The 25,458-nt window shown below is 41.9% G+C and overlaps 3 protein-coding genes across 5 annotated transcripts in view; 1 reads left to right on the forward strand and 2 right to left on the reverse strand.

Annotated features, from left to right (window-relative positions):
- TMEM245 (transmembrane protein 245) overlaps positions 1 to 3,290 on the reverse strand; it is a 79,241-nt gene extending 75,951 nt beyond the window's left edge. For 2 of the 3 annotated variants that reach the window (XM_048313074.1, XM_048313064.1), the window contains exon 1: positions 2,784 to 3,274. In XM_048313074.1, the coding sequence (XP_048169031.1) occupies positions 2,784 to 3,242 (459 nt within the window). In that variant the 5' untranslated portion in view covers positions 3,243 to 3,274. Of the gene's footprint in view, positions 1 to 2,783 lie in introns of all 3 variants that reach the window. The other variant, XM_048313083.1, reaches the window with a different exon arrangement.
- Positions 3,289 to 6,648, forward strand: LOC125334545 (serine/arginine repetitive matrix protein 1-like). The gene is made up of 3 exons (XM_048321483.1): positions 3,289 to 3,294; positions 3,341 to 3,999; positions 5,857 to 6,648. Exons 1-3 carry the CDS (start codon positions 3,289 to 3,291, stop codon positions 5,948 to 5,950), a joined length of 759 nt encoding a protein of 252 aa, XP_048177440.1. The 3' UTR covers positions 5,951 to 6,648.
- A 93-nt stretch (positions 6,649 to 6,741) lies between these two features.
- FRRS1L (ferric chelate reductase 1 like) lies at positions 6,742 to 22,180 on the reverse strand. Its single transcript, XM_048313097.1, has 5 exons — positions 21,969 to 22,180; positions 20,219 to 20,303; positions 19,596 to 19,734; positions 16,319 to 16,565; positions 6,742 to 15,847 (listed from the first exon to the last, which is right to left on the reverse strand). Exons 1-5 carry the CDS (start codon positions 22,171 to 22,173, stop codon positions 15,675 to 15,677), a joined length of 849 nt encoding a protein of 282 aa, XP_048169054.1. The 5' UTR covers positions 22,174 to 22,180; the 3' UTR covers positions 6,742 to 15,674.
- Between the last annotated feature and the right edge of the window lie 3,278 nt (positions 22,181 to 25,458).

Consider the following 25,458-nt stretch of genomic DNA (forward strand, 5'->3'; position numbering starts at 1 on the left):
AGCCAACACAGAGCAGCTGTATAATTCTTCACATCTGCTGGGATCTACAAACTATCCATATTCCAAATAAATACTAGCATGTGAATTCTTCTAAAAAAGGAAGAAAATATAATGAATAGCTGGCATTAGATGTATATTAACCCAAGGGTAAAATGTCAGCCCAAAGTAATTTGAACTCTTGCCACAAAGCAAAAGGATTTGGTTTTTAGATACAGTGCTGGACACAGGCATACTTCTGACAAAACTACTGAAACTGCTGCAGCACAAAAGCGTGTAGGGCTATATTCACTGCACTATGGGACAAACTCCCACCCATTCCAAGAAAAAAAAGATAGAGAAAAACATTCCCTTTCCCTAGTAAATGAAACTGCAGTTTGTGCAGGGCCCTCTGCATAAGAATTCTGCAAATAACCTGGAGAAGGCTAGAGTCAGAACAAGTAACTCATCCGAAATTTTTAACCAGCCCCTAGATTTAAGGCCCAGCAGCCAACTACATTTCCTGAGCAAGCTTCTTCAAAGATTATAAAGTCTGAAGGGAAAGAAAAGGAGACCGTGGAAGCACAATGCTTGTAGACTAGCCTAAGATCTTGAACTTGTTCTTCAAATGCAGTGTTTTGCAATCAGCTATCAACAATCCAGTGATGGAGGTACCCTGGGGTTGCAAGTTCCTGTATTGCAAGTGTGACTTAAGAACCTTGGGCAGGAACATAGGCACTTCTGAATCTTCACTTATCAACGTCATGAATGGCTTTGCCAAATTTGAGGACCACAGGACAAGAAAGCTCTTTAACATACTGGTGCCAAGATACACCTTACCATGTCATTGTCACACACAATTGCTGCATTTGAAGAACTTTTTTTTCGGGAACTTAAGAGGAGAATTTCTTTCTCGGTATCATGGCCTAATAGATATCATAAAAATACCTTTAGTTACAGAATACCAAATTAGTATTGCAAATCCCCATAGTTCTAATGATAGGCATCCACTCACTTCTCTAGTACAGCAGAGGGAATCCGAAAGGGAGAAGACAATCATGCATATAGAAGGAATAGTGGAGGATTGAGAGCCCAGAGAAGACCAGTACAATGGAGAAACCGACCCATAATATCCAGAATTCCTGTGCAGCTAACAAGCACAACACATGCATGCAAACAGTCCTGCAACATAACATGGCAATTAAAGGGCTTTGAAGTGCTTAACTGAAGTTAAAGCTGACACTATTAACTGATCCAGCTCAGGGCTCCTCAACAGCATGGATAAAATTAAATTATCCTGCTACAGCGCTGAGATAACACGCATCAAGTAACATCTAAATTCAAAAAACAGGGCTAGGAAAACACTGCAAAGTGTACAGATGATGCCAGACCGAGTTGCAGTCATTTACAAAAGAAAGCCCACAGCTTTTTTCTCCTGTAAGGCCCCAGAAAGAGAGACAGACAGCTTGCTTATAAAGCAACTGGTTTGCTTAAGGAAGTCTGTGATCAGTTACCTTGACACAGACCCAAAATCTTCCCAAGATCTCAAGTCTGAAGAGTTCTGGGAGCTTACTATCTTTTGTGCAGTTAAAATATTACAGCAGTTCAATGAACACAAGAGTTAAATCAGAAACACCAGTGCCAACCAGAAGGATCAGGGACTGCTAAACAAAGTTGCACTGAGCATGCACAGACATCCAGCAGTGCATTACAACCATAGTTATGAGGTTAAGAAAGTGCAGCTTCCTTCAGTACTCCTATATTTACGCAGTGTAAGTGTGGTTTAATTAACAAAGTTTTAATAAAAGCCTGAACTTAGCCAGGTCAGTTAGTGTAGCAATATTATCGATTTGTTAAAAATGAAACAGAGAGGTCAGTGCAAAAGAAAAGCTTATCGAGTAAATTGTACGGCAACAAGTCAAAGCTTCCCACCAGTACGAGGTCATGCTTTAGTTCTGCCACTACTCTGCTGAAAGTAAACATGCTAGTATCTTGCCTCTTTATAAAGTGAGAATGTATCTCTGTCTACTCAGTCCTAACTATACTTCTGAGGACAAATGGATGTCCTCTGACATCTTCCAGCACCAAGAATATCTTTTCCTCCACTGTTTACTTTGAAGAGACTAAACACATTCTCCTGTCTATTCTATTCACACTACAGGCAGTGTGTCAAAATATTCTCTGTCAGTCCATTCAGGAATATTGTTACCCAGGGAAAGGGCATACTTTGATTTTTAAAAAAAACAGAGCAGCTTTTGAAAAGTCTTTGACACTAAGAGATCTGAGTACACCAGTTGTACATCAGTATTTAAGGACAGTACAACTTGCCAATCTTCTGATCTTTCACATATCTATCTGTTTCTGATAGGTAGTACTTTTTGTATTTTCAATTTTAACTAACAAAGTGTAAAAGACTTCTGCCAGAACTTTTAACTATCTTACCTACTGAACAGAACACAGGCAAAAGTAGTCTCCCCAGGCTTTGTTACCATCAATAACATTCGTAAGTTAAACAACTTTACTTTTTAAAGTTCAAATTGAGTTTGCACTGTTTGATACCCGAAGAACAAGAAGAAAACCCTACACAGTACACTGAGAAACAAGCCTTAAGGTGCCTTCCCCCACCTCAGGTCACTTGTGGAGCTGTGCTGCTATTTCACAACACTTTAACACACACCCTAGAGCTCAACAAGCCTCGATGTTTGCACAAGAACTCAACCGAATCACCTCTCACTTAACAGCATCTCCAGAAGCGGGGCATGACTAAAGCGCGGCCGCGGAACACCGACACTCACTCAGTCACTCACCCACTGGCTGCTGAAGTAGTCGAGCCCCTGGCAGATGACGCGGGCGGCCTGTGTCAGCAGCACCTGCACGCCCAAGGAGCTGCCCAGGCAGTAGAGCCCGTAGAGCAGCGGCCCCCCGGCGCCCAGCAGCAGCAGGAGCCGCCGCCGCCGCAGCACCTGCTCGCCCAGCGCCTCCACGCCGTAGTTGGCGAAGCAGATGGGCAGGAGGAGGGCGGCCAGGAGCACCGGGGTGCGGGAGCGGTGCAGGCGGCCGAGCCAGCGCCGCCCCAGCGCCGTCAGCGAGGTCTTGAAGGGATGCAGGAAGGTGCCGCAGAGCACGGCCCAGAGCAGGGGCCGCAGGAACGCCTCCAGGATGAAGTACACGAGCACGGCGGCGCCGCAGCACAGCCCCGCGAACAGCAGCGCCCCGGTGTTGTAGAAGGCCTGCTTGATCGGCTTCTCCAGCCGCGGCAGCGACATCCCCGCCGCCCCGCCCGGGCCGCCCAGCGGCAGCCGCGGCATGGCCATGGCCGCGCCCGCGCCGGGGGAGCCGCCCGCCCGCCGCTCCCGCGCCGGAGGGGCCGCGGCGGGATCCGCGTCCGGAGCCGCGGCGGGACCGGCGTCGGGAGGCGCCGCGGGCTCTGCGCTGTCAGCCATGGCAGCCACGGGCGCGGAGCGCGGCCGGGCCGGTCGTGCCCGAGGGCGCGCAGGGGGCCCGGGCTGTAGTGCCTCCGCCGAGGGGCTCCGGGCGTGCGCCCAGCCCGGCGGGAAAGGGGCGGTGCCGGCCGGGAAGCGTGCTGGGAAATGTAGTTCTGCTCCGGGAGAGCCGGCGGCCGCGCCCTCTGCCCCCGGCAGCACCTGCGGGGCTGTCCCGGGGCCCTGACCCTGCCCGGCCACCGCCGAGTGCGGGCCCAGGCTGCCCGGCCCCTTCGCGACGTTTGGGAAGAAGGCGGCCAAGGGCTGGAGCATGGAAGAGCGCAGCAGCTTACGGCACAACCTCACCCCTATCCCAGAAGTGCAGCCCCGTCCTGCTTCGCTATACGCTCTCCTCTCCCTACTGCTGTTGTAGTCTCGGGGCGCGGAACAAATTCGGAGATTTGGAGCGTCATTGCATGGTGGGAGAGCAAGACTGGTTAGACCAGCCGGAGAATTTTGTCTTGTCTGAACATGTTCTGGAACCAAAGTATTTAACAAGGAAGCATCCACTCTTTTATTGGCAATCAGGCACACTGAAGAGGTAGTTGTTCTGTCTGGTTTTTAGACCTGACATTTATGACGCTGTATTGCATCGAATGCTATTTGCAAATAATCTAGAGGAGCTGATTTCCTGCAGCTGGCATACACCAGACCCCTGATCAAAGGGCATGGGGGCAACAGCTACCATTTTAAGAGGTTGTCTGAATGCATCTGTAATAAATACACGTCGTCTGAGCAAGTTTTGCAAGGGCTGAAATCCATGACGTTTGAACTAGCTCAGTACTGGCACTGTGCTACTCAGTTTTCCTTCCACAGCTTAACACAACCCTGTTGGTAATGCTGCCATTAAACCCTCAGAGGGATCTTCCTCTTTCTTTTCAAGGAGATAGAGCATATCCTCTACATCATAATAAAGAGGTCTCATACCACTGAACATATAGAAAGTGCACAGATTTTTTTTTTAAAGAAAAACAAAATCAAATTCCTGTATTTTTTCCAATTTACGTGCACATTTAACCTTATGTAACTTCATGTTAGATTGGAGTCCACGGAACATTTCTTGCAGGATGGAGATGTCAAAAAGCTGAAATGATCTGAGCACAATTGTCTTTAACTTGTAAAGTGGGAATATACCTATTCATAACCTAGCTTTTAAATGCAGAGCAATACAAAGACAATGGCTAGATGAGACCTATCCCTACCATCATACCAAGGGTGAAAGGTAGAGGTTTTCCCACACACTTCCTGTGACTATGTTGCATACTGAAACTGTAGGTGGGGCTGGGCCCAAGCCAGTTTTTTGAGGTTTTTGCACTGCAGTCCTGACTTGTCCCTGCAAAGCCTTTCCTGCCAGTTACACAGAAGCTCACACATGTAAAGGTTCCTCTGAGCTCCTGGAGCTCCTTGTTTCCCCTTTGCTGAATAGATCACGTGTAGGTTCAACAAAGTGCTTTAATTTTATGCAGTGAAAGCACTTAAAAACCTACAGGCACTTTGTTTGATCCTGATGGTGATGAGGCATTATAAACAGTTGTCCATACGAGAAGCTTTTATTGAACTTTAAACTGATACTGTCACTCACAGCCCTTTGATCAGATAGACCTGCCTCCTGGCAGGGTGCTGAAATAGGTAACAAGAATGCATTGCTACCTGAACTACTCTCTTTAGTTCAGAAGCCAAACTCTAATGGCTCATTACAATACCTTTATTGCATTAAAATTCAATTAGCAAGTGTCAATTAAAATTTACCCAGGGGGAGAGCAGAGAGTTCCAATCCTTCTGTTAGGTAAACAGAAATGCCAGCCAATCAAATCTTCATAGGCACATCCTTATTCCTTTCATTTTTCTTAACAGACTCAGTCAGCCGTGTTCTTCAGGAACAGAAATTATTGTCACCTCTTCGACTTGATTTACATAAGCCAAGGATCTGGTCCCTACTATTTAAGGCCTTTCCTTTCCAATTATGTTTTTCACTATCCATTATAAACAACTAAACATATTAGAAAGGGGAAAAAAACCGAACAATGCAATAAAATAAAGATTTCTAATTCATGTATTACCATAACAGGAACACTTAGGGACAGGGACATGACCCATAAATATCAGTAAACAATCTCTGAATCTCTTTGACAGCTGAGAGAGGATGTGTGATCTTCACAAGACACACCCCAGCCTCTAAAGCTTAATTCCACAACAGATTTCAAATAGCGACTTAACAGCTGATTTTGTCTAAGATTTGAAATGGTAAGAGATTTTAGATTAGATACCCATTTAGGTATAAATTGCACTGATACATTGTGATTTAGGCATTTTTAGGGTCGAAGATAAGTAGCACACCTCAGGCTCCTATACTGCCAGAAATTCTACAACAGTCTCTTTCAATATTTTTTCCTATTAGTAATTCTTCAAAGGTGAAGAGGGCAGCAAAGGAATGCTTTTGCATCAGTGGAGAAAATATGTATGCACCTAAAAGTACATGTGGTAAGTACTGACAGCCTTTGGTGCTCTCCTGTGTAGAGGGAAGTATTAAATCAAGTATTAATTAGTGAAAGAGAAACTTGTACTTTCTGTGTGCTTCTGCACTAGCACCCATGATTTTGTGCTCTGAACTGACACCTTTTGAGTCCTGTTCAAGAGGTCACAGACACCCCTAGCTCTTTATTCACTCGATGTGCAGTCAGACCAAAGTTCCAAGCTGTCTTACATGATACCAAAATACTGGGCACTGAGGCAGCCACAAAGCAGAGGAGATAGACAATGCCAGCATTGTCTCCAGCAACTGGAAGTTAATCATTATTTACACCCAAAATAACCACATGGAGCTATAAAATAAGTCAGGAACAAAGCCACAAGGTGTCAGCACCGGCCTGTGTATTTAGAAAATAACTCCCTGCATGAGACTTTGTTTTAACCTGCACTCCTGAACATTTGTGGACATTCAGTTGAGGATAGTGTCACTTCATTAACTCACCTCAGTTTAATGACAAAGTAATACCATCTTCAGATCAATGAAAAATACTCAATGTAAACTACTACAGTTTCACTAGCAGCAGAAGCAAAGAAAAAAAATATTATCTTTAAAGTTAATCGTTAAGATACAAACCTTGCATCTTGAGGTCACCTGCATATACCTTTGCATTTTGGGCTAAAGAAAAAATTAGTCTTTTATGCAGCTCAACTGCTAAGGTGAGAAGGCTCAAAGTTAAATGTCATGTATAAAATATTGGTGAAAATAAAATGAAAACCAATCCTTAGGAACACCATGTCTGATTGTACCCAGTGATTATAGCAGTGCCTGACTTTATTGCAGAAACAACTTTGTTCAACATCTCAGTTAAAGTATACAAAATTATAGCAGAGCTACACTTGAAGGATTCACACAGAAGACTGAATCTCGTTCAGTTAACAAGAGGAATGGAATGTGTGGTTCTAAGGCCGAGCAGTCAATAGCACCAACACAAATGGTGAGTCGCTGGAAAAGGCATGCAAAACAGCACCACTAGGACCTGTGGATGGACAAAATCCAGAGCACTATCTTGCAGGGTTATCCCACACGATAGCTGTGTGCAGAGAACAAGAGCTGGATATAGAGAGATCTGAGTAACAGGAGAATGTGTTGGATTCGTCAGGTTTGTGACAAATTCCTCATCGATCCGTCAGCAGTCACATAGTGCAAGACAAAGAGAATATTATTTAAATCTACTTAAATGTATTTGGTATATGTAATGCCTCTACTGATCGTGATGGCTTGGATAGTGCACAAGTAGCTGACACACACAAGAGCCATCCTGTCCTGCAGCTACAGGCTTCCAATAATACTACAAACACAACAAACAGACCACACAGTGTAAAAGCAAAACATTTCTTGTTGCCCTGAGCCAACTCTTCTCAGCCCACCAGTAAGGAGATAAAATACCTGCTCAAACCTGAGAGATCTCAGAAATCAAAACATCCCTGTTTGAGAGACTTCTCCAGCTGCTTTTGCTTGCCGAGTATCATGGCATTTCCTCCTCTCTGTTGCCAATCTTTAATATAATTTCATTCCTTCTTTTCTGCAAAAGCCTGTTCTGGCTGCTTCAGGAGCCACTCTGGCCACAGAACAGGGCAGTGATGACAGTAGATAAAGAACACCCAAATTTGTAATATTGCAACTTGATCATATTTGTATCAAATAGGTTACAAAAACACAGCATAGAGGTCACCATAGGAACCTCTAAATTCTACATACTTAATAGCAAGGGACAATGGGGTTAATACTTGGCTAAAATAGAGATGATCACATTTACTTACAGCTTCACTGTGATTTGCATGGTGAAAAAAAAAGGTGGTCTTCTCACGTCTGTTAATTTGCTACTGTGACCAGCCTCACTGACTTAAATGGAATTAGTCAGGCTAATAAATTCAAGCCCATGGCATGGGAATTAATTATTAACACAGGCAGCAGCAGAGACTTCTTTAACCTCAAAGAGACTTTTTTCCCCCTTTATAAATGCCATACCACACATTTTCTTAGACTAAAAAGGCATTTATTGCAACAGTTTTATAAATATTGTTGTCTGTCACTGTCAAATAGCTAACAAGGCTCACTTGAACACCAACATTTAGTATAAAACAGATGTTACAAAGCAATATTTTAGGGCATGCACTGATTGTAAAGTAGTCCCGTAGGTCACTGTAATTTCATTATCTATTCACCCTGTGTTATTTTTGCTGAAAAGACTAGAGCATAAATACAAAGAAGTTTGGCAAATTCTTCTGGGCTACAAAAACCCCATTCTGCACTCTTACCCAACCAAATGCTCATTGACTCCATGTGGCTGCTGGGTATTGGCGTACAGAACGAAGCCTGGCATAAAGAATGCAGAACACCACTTAACACTATAGTTACAAGTTGCTTATTTGTATGTTTTATCTGTATATTAGTCTTGAGAACGCTGAACAAAGTCAAAAGGTAGAGATGACATTTCAGGTTAAACCATTACACTTCATGTAATACAAAACAAGTGGCAAGAGTTCACACGGTTATGACAGCCTGCTTATTTGCAAAGAGGTTAAAGCAAACCAGACCTCATGACATATAAATCAGAAATACCAAGGCATACTAGGCATCTGTTTTAACCTAAACAGAACTCAATATGCTAATGAAATACATCTGCCTAAAATAAAGGCTGGGGACATCACACACAAATGTCAAGGTCCCACTATTTCATTTTTCTAATGAGTTAATAGGTTTGAAATTTCATCTTTGAATCACTTTATGAAGACTTGAATGCTAATTCCAGATTTAAAAAAAAAATCTATTGTGGTAGTTTTTTTATATTTCAATATTTATCATTCGTTTCATATCACCAAAGGTAAAAAACTGAAAAAGTACCCATTGCTTTATAGGTGAGCAGCCAAGTATTTCAGAAGCACACACCATATTCTGGAGTTAAATAATGAGATTTTTTTTTTTTTCTCCTAGGTTTGACTGTGGCATCTGTGCTTACTTTCCTATTACCCTAATACTCTATATGACAACATTCTTTTGACTTATTGAACTTATCCTTGTTTCAGCTTGTTCAGAGTAAAAAAAGTGAAGATAACACCATAGTAAGTCTAAGACTGTGAGGCTAATTTTTGTACTGAAGAAAGTGAAAGAAGGTGTATGTATAAGAACTGCAAACATAATCCCCACACACATAGTATCTCAGGTTTATATATATTTTCCTGGATCATTCTGTCTCCCAAAAATCAGCTAGCAGCCAGGGAACAGGTAGAGTTCTGTATTTTGTCTTGTCTCCAGAGCAGAATCTAGCCTTTTTTTATATACTCTCTTATATAAACCTCAGACTTTACATGCACATACAAATATCTTCAGCAAAACCACATTGCCTAAACATTAATTCTGTGAAGAATATTTTTCATTAATCTAAACCTTACAGATCACTGTTGTGAAAAATCAGCAGGAATATTTTTATTCCCTGGCACAAAACCTAAGTGAATTTTTCATTTATTTAGCCTTCTACCAACACCACCTTAGGAAATTGAACTGAATGATGTCGAAACTAAGAGAGAGATATGAAGCTAAATCACTAGTTACTATAAAATGTTCGCTTCCCTGAGTAAGCATTGGAGCCATAAAAGATTTGCAGCTGCTCAGCACTTCTGAAAAATCCAATTACTTCTTTAAAAACACAAATATGAATTTAAGAATCATTTAGGAACAGCTCAGAAAAGTACTGGTAATTCTGTAATGCTCTTGTCTATAAAGAGTACAACACCTTTACAGAAAATTTCTTAAGAATGCCACAGAAAAGCTCATCTTGTAAGGACATTCCTAAACAGCCTCTAACTGCAGATCAGAATGAGCCTATGTGGACCAGCAGCTGTTCTAAGATACAGGTTGTGAAGTCCTGCACTTATTCCAACCTCACACTGGTTTGGAAGAACATTCCTACTTCGATAAGTAACACAGGAAGAGGGCAAAAGCAACAGTTGGGAATGCCTATGGAACCATGTCAGGGGAAGTTCAGACGGAACCTTAGGAAAAGGTTCTTCTCTGAGAGGGTGGCCGGTCACTGGAACAAGCTCTGCAGGGAAGTTAAGGAGCATCTGGATGATGCTCTTAGTCATATGGGTTAGCTTCAGGCAGTCCTGTGAGGAGCAGGGTGTTTGTTGGCCTCTAAGATCCTTATGGGTCCCTGCCAACCTGAGATAGTCTGTAAGTCTATGAGTGCTATTCAAAATACTTTGTAACCCAAGGAAAAAAAATCTGCCCCTTTCTTTACAGTAGATTCATTGCTATTGCCAAGTCATAACACAGATTTTCAAACCAAGTAATGTCTTTTAAGTCTGTATGTTCACACCTATCGACTCCACAAGCTGCACATATCCTCTCTGACATTTCAAAATTGCACTTCTTTTGCCTCACTATCTGAGCCCAAATTAGTTAAATAACCATGTCTAAGCATATGTAATTTTATAAAACCTACTGTGAAAACAGAAAAAAAAAAGTTACCAAAGTGATTATTTCATATTAATAAAAAATGTTTAGAAAAGGAAGGCTTACCTAGATCTTACTCTGTATTTGCAAAAATCAGATACCTCAACATACAAATTGCATATAAATAAATAGATATGGACAAAAAAATGTAAAAAGCTGGCATATGGTTAAAAAAATTATTTTCTTTTTTATTAGTTTTTGTACACACGGACTTGACATTTTCTTTCAAATCTTTCAGTTAAGAGCCATAGCTATCCTGGGTAGGTTGAGGGAGAGCTGCCCAAACACACTGCTACAGAAATACTGATAATGAAATTTTAATTAGAGGAGCTAATGTACGGAGCTGCTAAGGTAAGATTTAGAGCCCCCATCCTTTGATACCCAGACTGCAGCCAGTAGGGAGTACCTGCTCACTGGCCATTAAACAAACTAAGCAAGTACTCCCTGCTGCAGCCCACTGCCACTACTGCCTCTGGGGTCTTGAGAGGTTTTTATACCTCTGAAGGCCAGATCAAGCCTCCAGCTCTTACCTTGAGGCTTAACAGCAGAGGACATCTTGTGGCATAGTCTGACCAGTTGCCCACATCAGCCCTTACACAGCTGGGACCTGCCTAAAAGCCAAAATCTCATTCAAATCAGACTCCCTTCTCATGACATCAAGTAATGTTCGTAATATTTGCCTGGATAAAGGGTGCCAGATGGGCGCTGCCACATGTAAAGTTATACAACAATAGAAGGTATGCCAAAACCATTAGCCCTCCCGGGTCATTTGTCCTTATCCAGTCTCTCCAGTCTTCTGTTCCAAACTGCTGGGAGTCATCAATGCCCCACCGTGCAGCATTCAAGCAAACTGCTTTACCAGTGTCACTACATGCTGTGGAGTCAGGGTTGAAAGGGATCATACCAATTCATGTCAGCTATGCACATCCACAGCTCCATGAAGCACAGAAACACTGTAATATTTAAATGTATTTCTGATTTTTATCATAAATGTAAGGCTCTACGCAAAGTCATATTTTGTATAAAACACTAACACTTACAACAGTTACCTCTGAAAATAACTGATATTAGACCTTCTGTAATTCTCTGAAATACGTATTTCCTTCTTGTAAAGCTATTAACAAATACTTTACTTTTGGGAAATTATTTGGAGATGTTAGAACAAGAGGAGAGTGGGGGGAAATACACCTGCTACACAAGAGTGTGGCAAACCAATGAAACCAAAAAGTCACAAAATGCCATTTACATGCTGTTAAAGTTACATAATTTGCATATAAACTTTAATTCTGCCTCTAGAGTACCAGAGGGTGCAAACTTCCTATGGACCCAGAAAAAAACGTGAAAGAACTGACAGAGGTCTACTCTCTAAAACAAAAAAAAAATTCTTTTATGTAAATGTCTGATGCATTTGACAGATGAGAAAGTAAGGAGAAGACCAAACAAAAAAAAGAAAGACCTGTGTCTTCCCTTAAACTTACAGCAGTTATGTGAGTTATAGCAGTAACTGAGAAATAACTGAGTAGATATGTAGTACATGGAGGCAGTTGCAGGGCTCTTTTTTTGTTCCAGACCCAGGATATGGTGCCCCAAGTGAGCTTCAAGACCACTGCCTGAGTGGCATGCTGATGTACACCACATCAATCATTCTCTAATCCCTGCACTGAAGATTGGGAAAGTCAGTGCCAAACACAGCTTTAACATTATTTAACCCAAACTGGGGGTTCCTTCAGATTAGGGAGGCCACAAGTGTTTATTCTCTTGCTACCCAAGTATTGCAAAACCAGTCAAGATGGACAAGAAGGCCACAGAGGGAGTTCAAACTTTTCTCATCAATATGTTCTCTTTCAAAACCAGAATATTTCCCTTATGGTAAAAGAAGACAGCATCACCCTGTGTTCAATGACATTATCAAATCAGGTAGGTGCTTTTTTTTTTCTGATGGGGGAAATCAATTAGCACCTCACCTATACCTAAAAATACGCAGTTATTTGAAACCAGCAATGAAAAAAAAAAAGAATTACGCAAAAAAACCCATCTTTCTAATTAATAATTACAGTCACATTTCCAACCACCACCATACTCTAAATATGCCCTCTCTAAGCTCCTTGCCTCTGTATTAAGTCACTGTGCAGCAAGCAATTCTTAAAGTACTTAGGAAATGTGCTCTTTAACAGTTGTTTGGTCGTAATCACACTAGAGAAACAAAAAATTATTTGGAGAGGGAAATATCTGCCTCCTTTTCCAATGCAGGCCTTTTCTTCTAGTTTCTGCTGGTACCAGTCAGTTAGAAAAAAAAATAAAACAGAAAATATTTGAAATGCCATAATCACTTAAAAATTACTTTGAAGACTACTACTTTATAGTAACTTTGTATAACAGGGATAAATCCTACTTTACAATATTAAAAAGAAACCAAAAAGACAAAACATTTGAAAACCAAAATACCCTCCATGACAAGTTACTATGCATGCCCACTCAAATGTTAAGACTTACGAAGGATCATACAAACTTACATACCACATTTCCCTTATAACCTTCTCCTCAGATTTCATCCCAACTAGTAATTTCTAGATAACTCATACCTTCTTTGTCAACTTGAATTCCATAGTCCTGATTTTCCCACTGTGAAGAGGAACTCTTAGATAAACTCAGTGCTAAACTCAACCATCCACTTAAATGCCAGATAATAGATTGTTTTTCTGCTTCCTGTGGCCTTTTATTTCCTCCCTTTTAATTAGACACTTTATTAGGCTAATTAAGTACTGTGAAGCTTAGGTGAAATTTTTTTTAGAACTGCTCATTCCTGCTAGTACTTCAACAAGAGAAAAAACATGATGAGAAAAACACAGCACACTGACAAGTAATCTGAAAAAGGAATAAAATATAATGTAAAGTACTTTGCTCTTGCTTTAAATCCTGTATTTTAAACACACCCAACTTCATATATGTAGAAAGCAGACTGACAGCTGTCACACAATTTTATCTTAGTATTATTATTGTCATCTATAACATACCTGTGTGCTCAGGTCCAACCAGGCTATCCTAAATCCAGAACTCTATTAAAGAAAAGAGGAGCCAAACTGGGTTTCTATCCTAGCTCAGTACCTTTAAATTATTAAATTAGCCCTTTAGTGGGTAATCAGGCAAATCGCTGAAACAGTAAATACCAAGCCATAAACTAAAGCAACCCTCAGGCTCTGAGAAAGAGCTGCAGTATCCCAGCTGCCTACAAATTAGCACGAAGATGATTTCTTCACTTCACCTGTTTGCTGAATGTAAAGCTCATTATCCAGGCTTCTGCTTATCTGCTCCAGCCAATCTTAAAGTTAAATTATGCAGCTGTTGTGGGCCAAAGCAGACCTTATTAGGTGGTCTCTACGTGATCAGGTGATGAGTGAGTAAACCAACCCGAGAGAAGTAATCTATACTAAATAAAGCTACTGTATGCACTTTTAAAGTTCACTTCTTTCTGAATTTCTCTTCCCTCTCCCCAACTCTAGTCCAGTAATTTTAAGTGAACAAATCCTTAAAGACATCAATGAAAATATAAAAAATTAATCAATCTTTCTTTTGAAATAGGGACAAAGTGTTTGCTATGAAGGTAAGTTCATCTTCAATCTAATTCATATACCTTAAGCATAGGTTTGAAGAATTCTGAGCCTAAAAAAACTTAGTTTACAAACATCATTCTGTGAATAAGGATGCAAACCCAGCCAAGCTAGTTAACTATTTTATACTCCATGCAGCAATGAGACTAGAAAGGAGTTGCATTACAAATACCTTACCACATTCTATGTTAGAGAGTCCTCAAGCGCACCACATTAGATAAAACTTTGGCATTATTTAGATTTTAATTCTACTTAAGTAGAATTTTAGTGTAAGTTGGAAAGTGAATGAGTAACCTTACCTAAGTACATTTGACTGCTACATGTAAATGTGTCGTACGCTTCCTATTATGTGAAGAACGGGAATTCTTCACTCTAAAGTGAAGAATTCTCCACTCAAAGTTTTTATAATATTCTGTGGCTCATAAATACATTTTGACACTTTTCATCTCTGTAATATTTAGCATTCCTCTTCTACTATTTACTGGTGATAAAAACAGCTAACGTGTTTCCTTTTTAGCTCATCTTTTTCCACAATAGCTACATTTTAGCAGTGGTTTGATGAACAAAAGATACTGCTGTTCTTATTAATCCCTGTCTTTCCTTACAAATAATCTCATTTATATTTCTTTGTAAGATAACACCAGCTGCCCACAGTCACCTTTAACATGAACAGGATATAATGGCATACAACACAGAAAAAGAGATTACTTCATACTACTGCACAATTACTTAAAAATATATTTACATGTCAGCAAAATTACTGTTTTTTTCATAAAAAGAGAAAAATTGATTTAATCTATTAGGAGGACATCCTATGGCTTGTTGGGAACTTTTATATTCTGCATGCTTTACACCTGGTTTTCCTATGTATGGAGAATTTATATTGCTGTATTCTCCCTTCCCCTTGTTTAAATTACTTTATATCTCACTCTTAAAAGAAGTAGCCATTTCTTTCCAAAAGGCTACTGAAACACAATAAAGACATTCATCATCTCTTTCTGTTGGAAAAAAACCCATGTTAATGCTTGAATATGCAAGTTTAGTTTTGGAAAGTACCACAGCAAGCACACTTTGATAAATATATTACAAAAAAAAAAAAAGAAATTGGGAGAACTGTCCACTACTTTTATACTGCTGTGTTGGTATCCAGATCTGCAGATCAGAAACTGCACTTGCAGTTGTGCTCCCTGCTCTAGAAGAACCAAACAGCATTACAGTGTTTTGCCAAATTTGCTTTTTTGAAGCAATTTGGAAGGCAATTTTGTTATTTGATAAGATGTCCATCACTAAATTCACCTAAACACACATACAGGCACCCCTCCCAAACACACATACGCACACACACACATTGATTTTACAAAAGTCTCATTTTCTTTAAGCAAGAAATCACAACACTGAAAATATTCTCCTATGTGTTCACTGATTATTCTTAAATGATTTGTCACCACTCTGTCACTCAAAGGAGATGGTTATTTCACTCTTCTGAGAAGCTAACTATGTTCAAAAGCAGCTAGATGAGGATGGTGATGTGATATAAATTCCAATAGAAAAATGCACTGTCCATCCATATAGCCGTCCATCCTGAGAAACTTCCACTGCCAAATTCTTGCTATTTTCCATTGGTCATGGGGTTCCCATCAATAAATAGAAGGTCAGTGCAACAATGAGGAGCAAGCAGAAAGGAGAAGAGAAGGTCTGATAGGCAGCCGAAGGCATGAAAATATCTTCATACTTGTAAATACTGACCACGCGCTCTGACACGGGTGGAGAGTCTATATCGTGACGAGTTATAGAACCTTTAGCAGGTAAGGGCAGAAAGAAATAATGTCAGATGCAATTTTTTCTGTAACTCCACCAAAGAAACAGGTAGGCAGACAGGTAATTTTCAAACCTACAAAAGCATGCAATATTACACTGTCAGGGAGTAGGCTCATTTCTTTCCTTTCTGAAATTAAATTTCTGAATAAAACAAATGAAATTCAAGTAAACAACAAACATCCTTCAAAGGAATTAAGAACTTCTAGTTACAAAGTTCTTCTAAATTCAGCTTTGGGAAGTGGTGATAGTGGGTATATAGCCAAAAAAACAAGACATGTTGGACTCCTGTCTTTCTTTTTATCCATTTTTAAGCCTCATGCTGCCAGAATTTTAGCTCATTAAAAAACCAAAAATTTGGGGGGGAGGGCATGTCTAGTAAGAATCATGTTATTGAAAGACATTTATCCATCTCAGCACATCAGTTCTGCTGGTAACAGAGATCAACTTACCCTGGATTGCTGGACCCCAAGCAAACAGGTAGTACCAACTCAAGTGCAAATCTACGATGGTTTCTTCTCGGGGAACATACACAGGACGCTTGAATCGACACGTTACACGGTTGTTTTCAAAAACCCCTTCCTCATCTCGAGCAGGATTTCTCTGGATTTCTTTAGCCCACTGACCAACATTATAGAAGTGCTGTATTCGGACTCTTCCGTTATCATCATGAACGCAAGCCATGACATCATCTCCTCCCTACAAGGTTAAAAAAAAATTGGAAGATGGAAAACAAAAGCGTCATAAACCACTTCCTCATTTATGTAATTCAAAACTAATCAAGACCTGGGACACTCCTTCCTTCTTTCTACGTTATATATACACAAATATTTGTTCCCCTAACCAGGTGTCTTCAGTAAGATTGAAAAGCATGTAACTGGGTAGCAATAGTTACTTACCCTTACTATCTCTGAATTCTCTTTTGGATCTTTCTAAAAGTTATTTACTTAACATATATTTGTAGGATATGATATCACTCTGATATCATATAATTAATTGATCTGTGGAAGGCTGTTTTCTTCGCTATTTGTGAAGTTCTGGGATACTGCTTCATAAAATGTGGCAGTCTTGAATCCGTGATGTGTACAAAATCCACTGCATCAAATCATGGACAGAAAACCAATACACTATTTAGTGAGACAGAGGAAATAAATCTACTACATATGAGAAAATAATAGCATCAATTAAAGTAAGTCTTTTCTAATCTCTTCTCATGTTCACTTAAGGGAACATCACTTTTCCTATCTCTTTTATCTCTTATAAGAAATGTTCAGCATGTAATAACAGAATACAGTGTGCCATAAGATACAAGGAAAAAAGTAATCAACATGTGCTTCTTCACTTAGCATAAACAGCCAGCAAAGAACCAACAGACAGAAGGAAGAAGGAGACACTTATTTGTGGAGGTCATTCATTGAAATACCAAAGCAGTTGCTGGAACAGTTACTCAAGGTGACTGACAAAGTGGTAGAGCCCTGTAACACTCAGGGATGAGCATTAACTTCAGGAGTGCTATCTCATAGAAGCCTTAGCACCAAGAGCCATTAAAACACTATCCAAGCTGGATGAGTGCCACAGCTATCAGTGCTGTATTAAACACAGGCCCTGCTCCTCCCATATTCATCTTTCTGATATGTCATACTGATGATAGACGTGATGCTTGCTAGTGTGATCACCCCTCAGTTCTTTGTTACAGGGAAAAGAGAGAAAAAGCATGTATTTCAGCACTGTGGGAATACTGCAATGGGCATTTGTAAAATATGTGCCAAAAGTGAGGGGAAAGAGGGGACAACTAGGTAAAACACATGCTTGAACAGTTTCTGCACCTTGGTGCTGCTACAGACCACCTTTCCAGCTTCTGTCTTGAGACTATGATTGCTCTCCGTAACTTATTTTCCAACTTAACTTTTATACATCTAAGCACAAATCCCTCATTCTTAAGGAGAAAAAGGCAAAAATAAAGCTGTTTTTACACTGAAGGAGAAAACTAAAAAAGAAAGAAAAAAACATTTTGAATTTCAGTTAACAGAATGACATTACAAAATCCTGCCAAGGCACAAAAGCCTGCAAGTGGAAAAGCAAATGTTATTTGATACAAAGAAATAGGTCATAGGACTTTTAAAAAATCTATTGAGGACACAAAGTAGGTTTTTTTCCTGAACTTCTGAAGCTATCCAGGCCACACCATTTTGACTAGGGCCTCCAAAGCACAGCCCATTTCTCACAGCTGAGCTGTTTTGACTCAGAGCTATTTTACCATCAAAGCCTGTGCATCCCAGGACACCAAAACATCCTGGAAGTTATGAAAAAGATGGAGTCAGCAGGGGAGCCAGAGAGGAAGACAGATGCTGGCTGGTTTAGCCCAGCTGACTTACGGGCATTACATGATACGCAGTGGCTGATGAGAGGAGGGCAGTGGGACCCTGCAGTCCACTGCAGGTACCTCAGAGCTACAAACTGGAAACACAATCTGATAGCCTGGGGACAAATACTTAAAGGTGCTGAGCTGCTTTGAAAACCCTGTTGAGAACTTGCATTGCCAGGCTTCTAAACTCTTCCCAAAATTTGGCTGTAAAGCCATTCTTTACATCAAAACCACAAACTGTTTCTTGTGACAGGAACTGTTCTTTATGACACAAAAACCTTCTATCTTCATTGTGTTTATTTCCAGTGTCATATTAAAGCATGTGTAATAATGACTGAGAAGCACCTTTGCTTTCTGTTTTTCATTTTGGGTCTGGTAAAAATGCTGTTAAGTCAGTGCAAGTCTTCCAAATAATTTTTTTTTTGTAGGTTCTAGGCCAGGATGTCTAATTCCTGTATCTTTTCAGACTGCTACTTTCAACCTTACAAGAAACAGTCCTTTCTTTGACTTGTGATTTAGGACATAGGCCCAGTATTGTTTTATATACTCATGCATGTTTCTGTACACGAACACCTATATTATAAACTGAATTTTAATCCTAAACATTTTACCAGGATCACAGACAAAACATCTTTGCATAAGTCACCTATTGCCCAGGTTTTCTGAAGTCCACACATTACATGCTTCTGTTTTGCTCATTAAGACTCAATGAAAAGTGGAGCTTTTGAATGAAAAAGTAAGTACAGGAATAAGCATAAAACCAAATCAAATAAAAATCCAGAAGAGGGAAGAAAGTTTAACAAGACTGCTTTCTAGAGTATATATGTTTAAATTAGCAGGAATCATTTTCTCACACATTTGTGGCTTCCCTGGAACAACACATAGGTATGAAAGAAACACAAAAATTTCCTAAATTAAATAGTGAAATAAAAATTTATATTGCTGAAAGTCAGCTGATTTACTGAAGAATAAAATCACTTGCTATTCAGTTTATGGTGTGTCTTTTGCCCAAATTACACTGACATAAAGCACAACAGGACATTTCCATGTGAATTGGCTTATCCCTGAGGGCTTTTCTAATAAAAAGGCAAAAAGCTAGTGACATTCAAACATTCAGAGCTGAACTGAAATACTGTTGTAGTTCTCAGAGAAGAAGGGAAAGGAGATGTTAGGAAGGATGAAGCAGTTTTCTGTGAGGCAGTGCTCCCGGGGGGCTACTGAATGGTGCTTTGTTTTCAGCAAGTCACTTCTACCTTAAATGCTCTGTTTCTCACCAATCAAATATACAAATATATATAAACCATTGAAATCCTAGCATGTGAAAGTGCATATATTGCCAACACGAAGAACTGTACACATCTTACCATTTTCTTGTCTGAGGAAAATCCCACTGCCACCCAGCCATCTGTGTCAGCACTCAACTCAAATTCAACATCAGCTCCAATTCTGCGGTAGCTTAGGAAGTAGTCACAAGTTTCTGCATTACATCCAGGTTTACCATACCTAAATGGAATTGAATAAACATAACCTTTTCCTTGAAATTTCCTGCTATGGAACTTAATAAAGGTTTTGCAAGAAAAAAACCTAGAAGAATGCATTTCGGTATAATGGCAGTAAAACATATATTCTGCTGGACATAAAGTAGCATTAATTGTTTGCAGTTATTACTCTTTTAGTGTAAGAATGTATAGTATTCAAACAGTACAGCAAACAATTACACACAATATTACTCTGTTGACCTTCCTTGCTCAGGCTTTTTAAGCGCTTCATGAAAATACAAGAAATGTGAAGGAATTGTACGTCCATAACTATGACATGTATTCTTAAATAAACTAGTGTCCTCAAATAATATAGCCTGTACTACAAAGAATGTTCTTAAATAATGAACATTTATTAAAATGACTGTGAAACACTAACCAAAGTCTCCAATACCATCAGTCAGCATCTGTAAACATAAAGGTATCTTTATCTCTTATCTCAGACTGACCTGAAGCATCCCTTGGTTTTTCCACAGTCATCCACTCTGATTTTTGCAAATGGGTCCACAGGAGGAGCAGTAGGGAAAGGGTAACCTGTATAACCAGAATAAATCATTACTAAATAAAATACAAGGACTAAAAACCATTAATACTAAAGAGAAGGTGTTCCAGTAGCATTTAATTTGCTGATACCTGAACTGTTCAGATGAGTGACTACTTTGTCAAGTACACAATTCACTGCTCAGATAGTCCTGGATCCAGGTACCAAAGTAATGTGAATAACTGAAAACAAAACTTTTCTCAGGTCTCCTACATTCATCAAGGAAGGGGAAGAATGCCGAAGGGCAAAAGTTAATGTAAGGCAGCAGGACCATGGACTACTGTAGTCAACTAACAATTAGGGATCTCCATTCAGCTCTTTGTGCACTCGTAGTCCCCTCAGGAAAGAGAACTGACTCCTCAGCCCTAAACGACAGCATTAGGTATAAATGCAGGCAGGGCACTAGATGCAGAGCTGTAGGAATGGATACTGAAAGGACCTTATAATACATCCTCCTTTATGAAGTAAAATAAAACACACATTGCAGTAAAACGTAAGAGAGTATCAAGAGAGGGAACTGCCTGCAGTTATGGCCTGCAATCACTTGGGAAGGCAGACGCAGAAGAGCCAGACAATGAGAGCTATGATTCCAAGCAATCCTCTGTCTGCTGCACGACAGTACCAAGGAGAAAGTGAGAACATTTACTAACAGACCTATTCAGTCTTGGCTTGTGGGAGCTGGTGGCTGTTGCATAAGCACAGGTATTTTAATAGGATATTCTTTTACTTAGCCAGATGAAAACCAAAGTGCTGGCTGTGAAACTAGAAAGTCCTCTGAAAACGCTTCATTGAGTAGGCATAGCGCTTCGTTGAGTAGGAAATGAACACTGCAGTTAGTTACAGCATCAGCACACAAACTTTTGACCTACACAACTTTGGGCATTTGGGAGCCTTGACTCACTTCCCTAGATTTCTGACAATGGCAATGGAGAAGTATGCTGAAAGCTGCAAATCACAGCTCCACCAACTGTATCAAGGGCCGGGTAAATTACCCTGCACAAATAAGTTCACAGAATTTCACAGCAGTGTGTAGCGGCGCATTACTGAAACACAGGTCACAGGACATGCTAGTTTCTCACCTCTTACGTATTTTCAAATCCACTGAACAAATGCAGCCTAGCCGCAAAAGTGGAGTTCTAACATTCCGCCATTTGTAAATGAAAAAAAAACAAAACCACACCCCCAAACCCACGAGCACACTGTTTCGTGACACTTTAGGGCATCCATCACACGTCCTTTCGAAGCCCACACACCCCAGGACTCCTTTTTACGCTTCCAACCCGAAAAACTTTGCAAGAGGGGAAGGCGAGGCGCCGCCGGCCGGCCCCGCTCTGCGAGCAGGCGACGGCCCCCGGCCCGGCCTCCCGCCCGGGGAGATGCCCGTGTCCGGGGATGGCCGCGGAGCGAGGCGGCGGCTCTGCGGAGAGCGGGGCAGGGCACCCGGGGCCCCGCGGCGGCCCCGGCCCCGAGCGGCAGCGCTGCCTGAGGCCGCCCGGCCGGCGGAAGATGGCGGCGGGCGCTGGCCTTCGTGCTGAACAGCGCGCCCGCCGCCCCCGCGCCCGCCCGGCCCGCCGCTCCCTGCCGACCCCGCGCCGGGCTGCTCCCCTCGCCCGCCGCGCCCCGCCCGGCCCCGCCGCCCGCCCCGGCCGCCGCCGCACCCTCCTCGGAGAGGTAGCGCAGGTCGTAGAACTCGCTGGCGAAGGTGCCGTACGAGGAGTCGTGGTGCCGCGCCGCCTCCTCCCCGTGCTCCCCGCCGCCCGCCTCCCGCCGCCCGCCGCCCTCCTCCGCCGGGCTGGCGGCGGAGCCGGCCAGGAGCAGCAGCAGCAGCAGCCGCCGCCGAGCGCCGCGGCTCCGCTCCGCCATGGCGGCGGCGGCGGGGCGGGGAGGCGGCGGCGCCCGAGCGCGGCTCCGCGGGGGAGCGGGGGAGGCGGCCGGGGGAATCCAGCCCCGGGGACGGGCGGTGCCGGAGGGACCGCGGGCGTGGGCGAAGGGACGGCGTGGGAGGGTGTTGGGGGGAAGAGGTGTCGGGGCGGCGTGTGCGCGGGGATGCGCGTGGGAACGGCGTGCGCGGGAGGAGGATGCGCCGGGAGTGGGATGCGCCGGGAGTGGAATGCGCGGGCGGTCACAGGCACAGCCCTGGCAGCACCGAGCCCTCCCGCAGGGACCGCCGCCGAAGGGTTGCGCGGTGGCCTTCCATGGATCACTGACTTCCCGCATCCCACAGCCCGCCCCACCCAGCAGAAACCCCCGCCGCGGGGCACAGCTGTCGAGGGGCAGTACCCAGCCTTCCCTGGCTGTCGCCGTGGCCTCGATTCACTAAAGACTCTTGGCATGTGCTTCAAGAGGACGTGTAAATCCTGCTCAGTAATTGCCGGGCAAACTTCGCTGTTTTCTTATTTTTAAAATTTTATTATTATTATTATTATTATTATTATTATTATTATTATTATTATTGTTATTATTAATGACTTCTGAGATGGGACTGGAGACACAGCGCGACTTAACATTGTTTTCAGGTAAAACCCCATGGTAGTGAGCGTTCGCTATCTGATTGCATGTTCTTGCTTTGTATCTTATACAATGTAACTGCAGCGATGCCAATATACTCCAAACCTGGCAGGATTGAAAAAGATCCCAGGTTGCCCGCAAAGTTGTCTTGGGTTCTGGTATCTGATGCTGGACTTGCAGCTAGGCATTAAGGACACAACTGCGTTCTTGCTGTGCCATGGTATCCACGAGTTGATGGAAAAAACATGGCCTTTCATCCCTTGCATTTGTAAAAGTGGCTTTTTTTTCTTGGATTTGGATTGCTGTCTTCTGGTTATAACTATACTTTTGTTTTTATATTGTTATGCATGGTCACACTGCCTCCTCTGAGAGTCTGGAATAAAATTCAGCAAAACATCGGGGGGAGGGAGGGAGAAAGAAGAAGACGCAGCAGTCAGTAATCGTCTGAAAATTAAAATAACCCTCAATTTAAATATTTTCTTTTTTTAGTGTCAATGACTGCACCGAGTTACTTTTTGGTGGGGCACTGAGACTGCCCAAGACCTAGGCTGCATTAGGGATAAGTTCATTCCCTTGGGCTGAGCGGTTGCTTGTCATACCGAAGTGTGCTCAGCTGCATCAAATGGAGGATGTTAATTCACATCTCCATGGTTTAGTCTGGTGAAGTAGCATGCTATTTCTCACTGCAAATAGAGGAATAGCCATGCAGAGGAAAAAGATAAGTTGCGAAAATAATTCCAAATGCATGCAAATTCAACGTGTTCCGTGTAGCATATGGAAAAAGCTATAGGAAAGCAACAGCAAGTTCAGCTGCAAAATACTGAGTCCCTTCTTCCTACCTCGCTGAGCTTGGCAAACTTTAGCAGGCCAGTGGAAAACGAGCAAACAAATGGCAACAGAAAAGCCCTTATAAATCAGGCTAACAAGAGAGTAAGGCTGGAGCTTATTCTTTCTGGCAATAATCAAGTCTGATGAAGGCCCCCCGTCTCCCTTTTTGAAATAGCTAGCCGAGGGTTGTGCTGCCTGTGAAGAAGCATTTGCTCAGCGAGGGAGCAGCTGTCAGCTGCGTGCTGGTTTTTCCTCCCTGGGAACAGGCTTTAGCACACTGTGATATGGGCAATGCTTCACAGTTATCGTAAACACTTAGAATATTTGTCATGTATTGTTTGTGCCTACATGACACCTATCATTTTAAATCTGGCAGCTGAGATAACTGTCTGTGATTACAGTGGAGCTGCACTGATTTTCTGAAGTGAAGATATGGCTAAGAGACTGACCTTCCTCCTAGTAAATCCTTAAAAATTAAGACTAAAACACTCCTGAATTTTTTTGTTGCTTAGTAGAACCTCTTGTGCTTGCCTGAAGGTTGTCCCTTATCACAAAAATGGGTTGCTCATGGGAAGCAACATCACGCTGAAACAGGTCGAGGTCTTATGAATACCTTCAGTTTTCACTAGACAGAAAGGTCTACGCTGAAACTAACAGCACTGCCAGCAGTACTGCAGGAAAGATCCTTATCTGATCAAGTAATTGAGGTTGTCATCAAAAAAAGCATTAGCAGAAGGAGCCCAAACTGCAATTGCATGAGCAGCCTTAACTCTCAAACGCCTGAACTTTCTGAATGCCGTGTTTCTCAGCTTGCAGGTGCTTGTAAGGCCTTTCTTAGAGGAGACACAAGCAAGCGGTGTGCGAACCACGGGCTGGAAGGCATTGCCGTCCTCCGACAGCAGGAGTCCTCTTGCTTTTACTAAATTAGAGATGTGGGCGTTTCCACCACTTCCTGCACCATCGCCTCCTGCCTCAGGGGAATCTAGCAGTCAAATTCTTTGGATGATTAATTGCTCTAGCTCAGGCGATTCTGTGGTGCTAGCGCTCAGTCTGTGGGTGTCTTCCCAGGACTGGAGACCAGATTTATCCCCAGCTTATCCTTGAGGCCAACCGCGCCTTCTTTCTTGGCTGTTTTGTCATTCAAAATACACCTTTGCCCTGGAGGCTCATGCTTTTTGGGGCCTTTGGACTAGAAATTAAAGTTTCAGGGATAAGTCATAGTTTATGTCACAGACATTCAGAAAAAAATCTTGTTTAGTTCTCCTGATCATTTCCATCCAATCAACATGTACTGAAAAATTAGTATGTATCCATCAGTGGTGACTGAGAAAACAACTCCTGAGACAGCAGTTTTCTTACAGTAAATCTGTAGCAACCTGAACCAGAGTTTGTAATTCATAGGCAGTTTTCTCAAACTCTTACAACAATCTTGTTCAATATGGGGAATGTATCTACTCCACAAGTAATTTATCTTGGGCTTTCCTTTTTTAAACAACAATAAATTGAGAAATTGTTGAATCATATGTTTTCATTAGTAGTCATTTATCCCATGCTCTAGTTGGGACTCTACAGAAACATGCTTATGGTGTTAGTTACTCAGACTAAGACATGGGAGAATATACACTAGGAATTTCTTGCAAGCAGAGCCTTTTCACAGTGTACAAAACAGATTGATGATGGAAAATATGTCAAATGCCAATAGATTAAGTACATCTCCTATGAGAAAAGTGAAAACTAAGTGACTGCCTTAGAAAAACCAAAGCATTGCAAAGGAAAAAGATGTGTGCTATTTCTGAAAGGCGCTCACAGAAG

This window comes from Corvus hawaiiensis, chromosome 1, assembly GCF_020740725.1.
Source record: "Corvus hawaiiensis isolate bCorHaw1 chromosome 1, bCorHaw1.pri.cur, whole genome shotgun sequence".
NCBI classification, from domain to species: domain Eukaryota; kingdom Metazoa; phylum Chordata; class Aves; order Passeriformes; family Corvidae; genus Corvus; species Corvus hawaiiensis.

Excerpts from the sequence above, each read along its gene's own strand:
- LOC125334545 (XM_048321483.1), top strand. Across the intron at positions 4,000-5,856 it reads CAATCAGGCACACTGAAGAG|TAATTCTTCAAAGGTGAAGA; the intron begins GTAGTTGTTCTG and ends TTTTCCTATTAG.
- FRRS1L (XM_048313097.1), bottom strand. The coding sequence starts at position 22,173 with ATGGCGGAGCGGAGCCGCGGCGCTCGGCGGCGGCTGCTGCTGCTGCTG. Across the intron at positions 19,735-20,218 it reads AAAACCAAGGGATGCTTCAG|GTATGGTAAACCTGGATGTA; the intron begins GTCAGTCTGAGA and ends AATTCCATTTAG. Across the intron at positions 15,848-16,318 it reads TTGGGGTCCAGCAATCCAGG|GTTCTATAACTCGTCACGAT; the intron begins GTAAGTTGATCT and ends TACCTGCTAAAG.